The 731-nt window shown below is 69.5% G+C and overlaps 1 protein-coding gene across 1 annotated transcript in view; it reads right to left on the bottom strand.

Moving 5' to 3' along the window:
- Positions 1 to 389: 389 nt before the first annotated feature.
- MMP17 (matrix metallopeptidase 17) overlaps positions 390 to 731 on the bottom strand; it is a 6,139-nt gene continuing 5,797 nt past the window's right edge. The window contains exon 6 of the mRNA XM_006768803.1: positions 390 to 676. Coding sequence (XP_006768866.1) covers positions 390 to 676 — 287 coding nt within the window. The remainder of the gene's footprint in view (positions 677 to 731) is intronic.

The following is a 731-nucleotide window of genomic DNA, read 5'->3' as shown; positions in this document are numbered from 1 at the left end:
CAGCCACACCCACCAGGACCCTCCTGGCCCCTCCCCCTCCTGTGGGACCACCTCTTCCCTGTTCCTGCTCAGGGGGCCTTCCCTGAACCCCCAAAGCAGCTGACTTCACACTCGGGGGGGCTCCCGCCGTGAACCAGCCCCCCGCACGGTCCCCCTGAGCCCCCCTGGCAGCCTCTTGCTCCCCAGCGACTAGCCTCTTCCTAACAGAACCCCGATGGCTCCAGCTGTGAGGAGGCCCCTCCCGGCCCAGGAACCTGGTGAAGGGCTCCCTGCCATGTGGGCGGTAGGCGGTTGGCAGCCACGCCCAGCCGCCTCCCAGGACCCACAGGAGGCAGCATCCCGTTCTGCACGTCCCACACGCACGGGCCAGTCCTCCATCCACCACTTCATCACACCTGAGACCCGACGGCCGGAGCTGCCGGCAGGAGGCCCGTTTCCCGGCCGGCCTCCACTGGCCCATCTGTGAAATGGGTGTAATCGCTCCGGGACACCGAGTCGTCCAGGAAGTGCTGGGCAGGACGGAGCTGGTGACCCCCACGCAGACCTTCCTGGAAGCCCCTCCACCTGAGGGCAGGGGGCCCGGGTCCAGGCCTCCAGGACGGCCCCCCGCAGCCCCGTCTGAAGGGCATCAGGGTGCCGGGCCGGAGCGGCCAGGAAGCGGTGAGGTCATGTTTGTCTGTCAGCGTCACAGGGAGCCCAGCGGGGTCCCCAGCGCAGGGGGGGGGCTCATC

The sequence above is a fragment of the Myotis davidii genome, unplaced genomic scaffold, assembly GCF_000327345.1.
Source record: "Myotis davidii unplaced genomic scaffold, ASM32734v1 scaffold43, whole genome shotgun sequence".
Classification (NCBI taxonomy): Eukaryota; Metazoa; Chordata; class Mammalia; order Chiroptera; family Vespertilionidae; genus Myotis; species Myotis davidii.
Note: the sequence above shows the minus strand (reverse complement) of the source record. Positions and strands in the feature narration are given on the sequence as shown.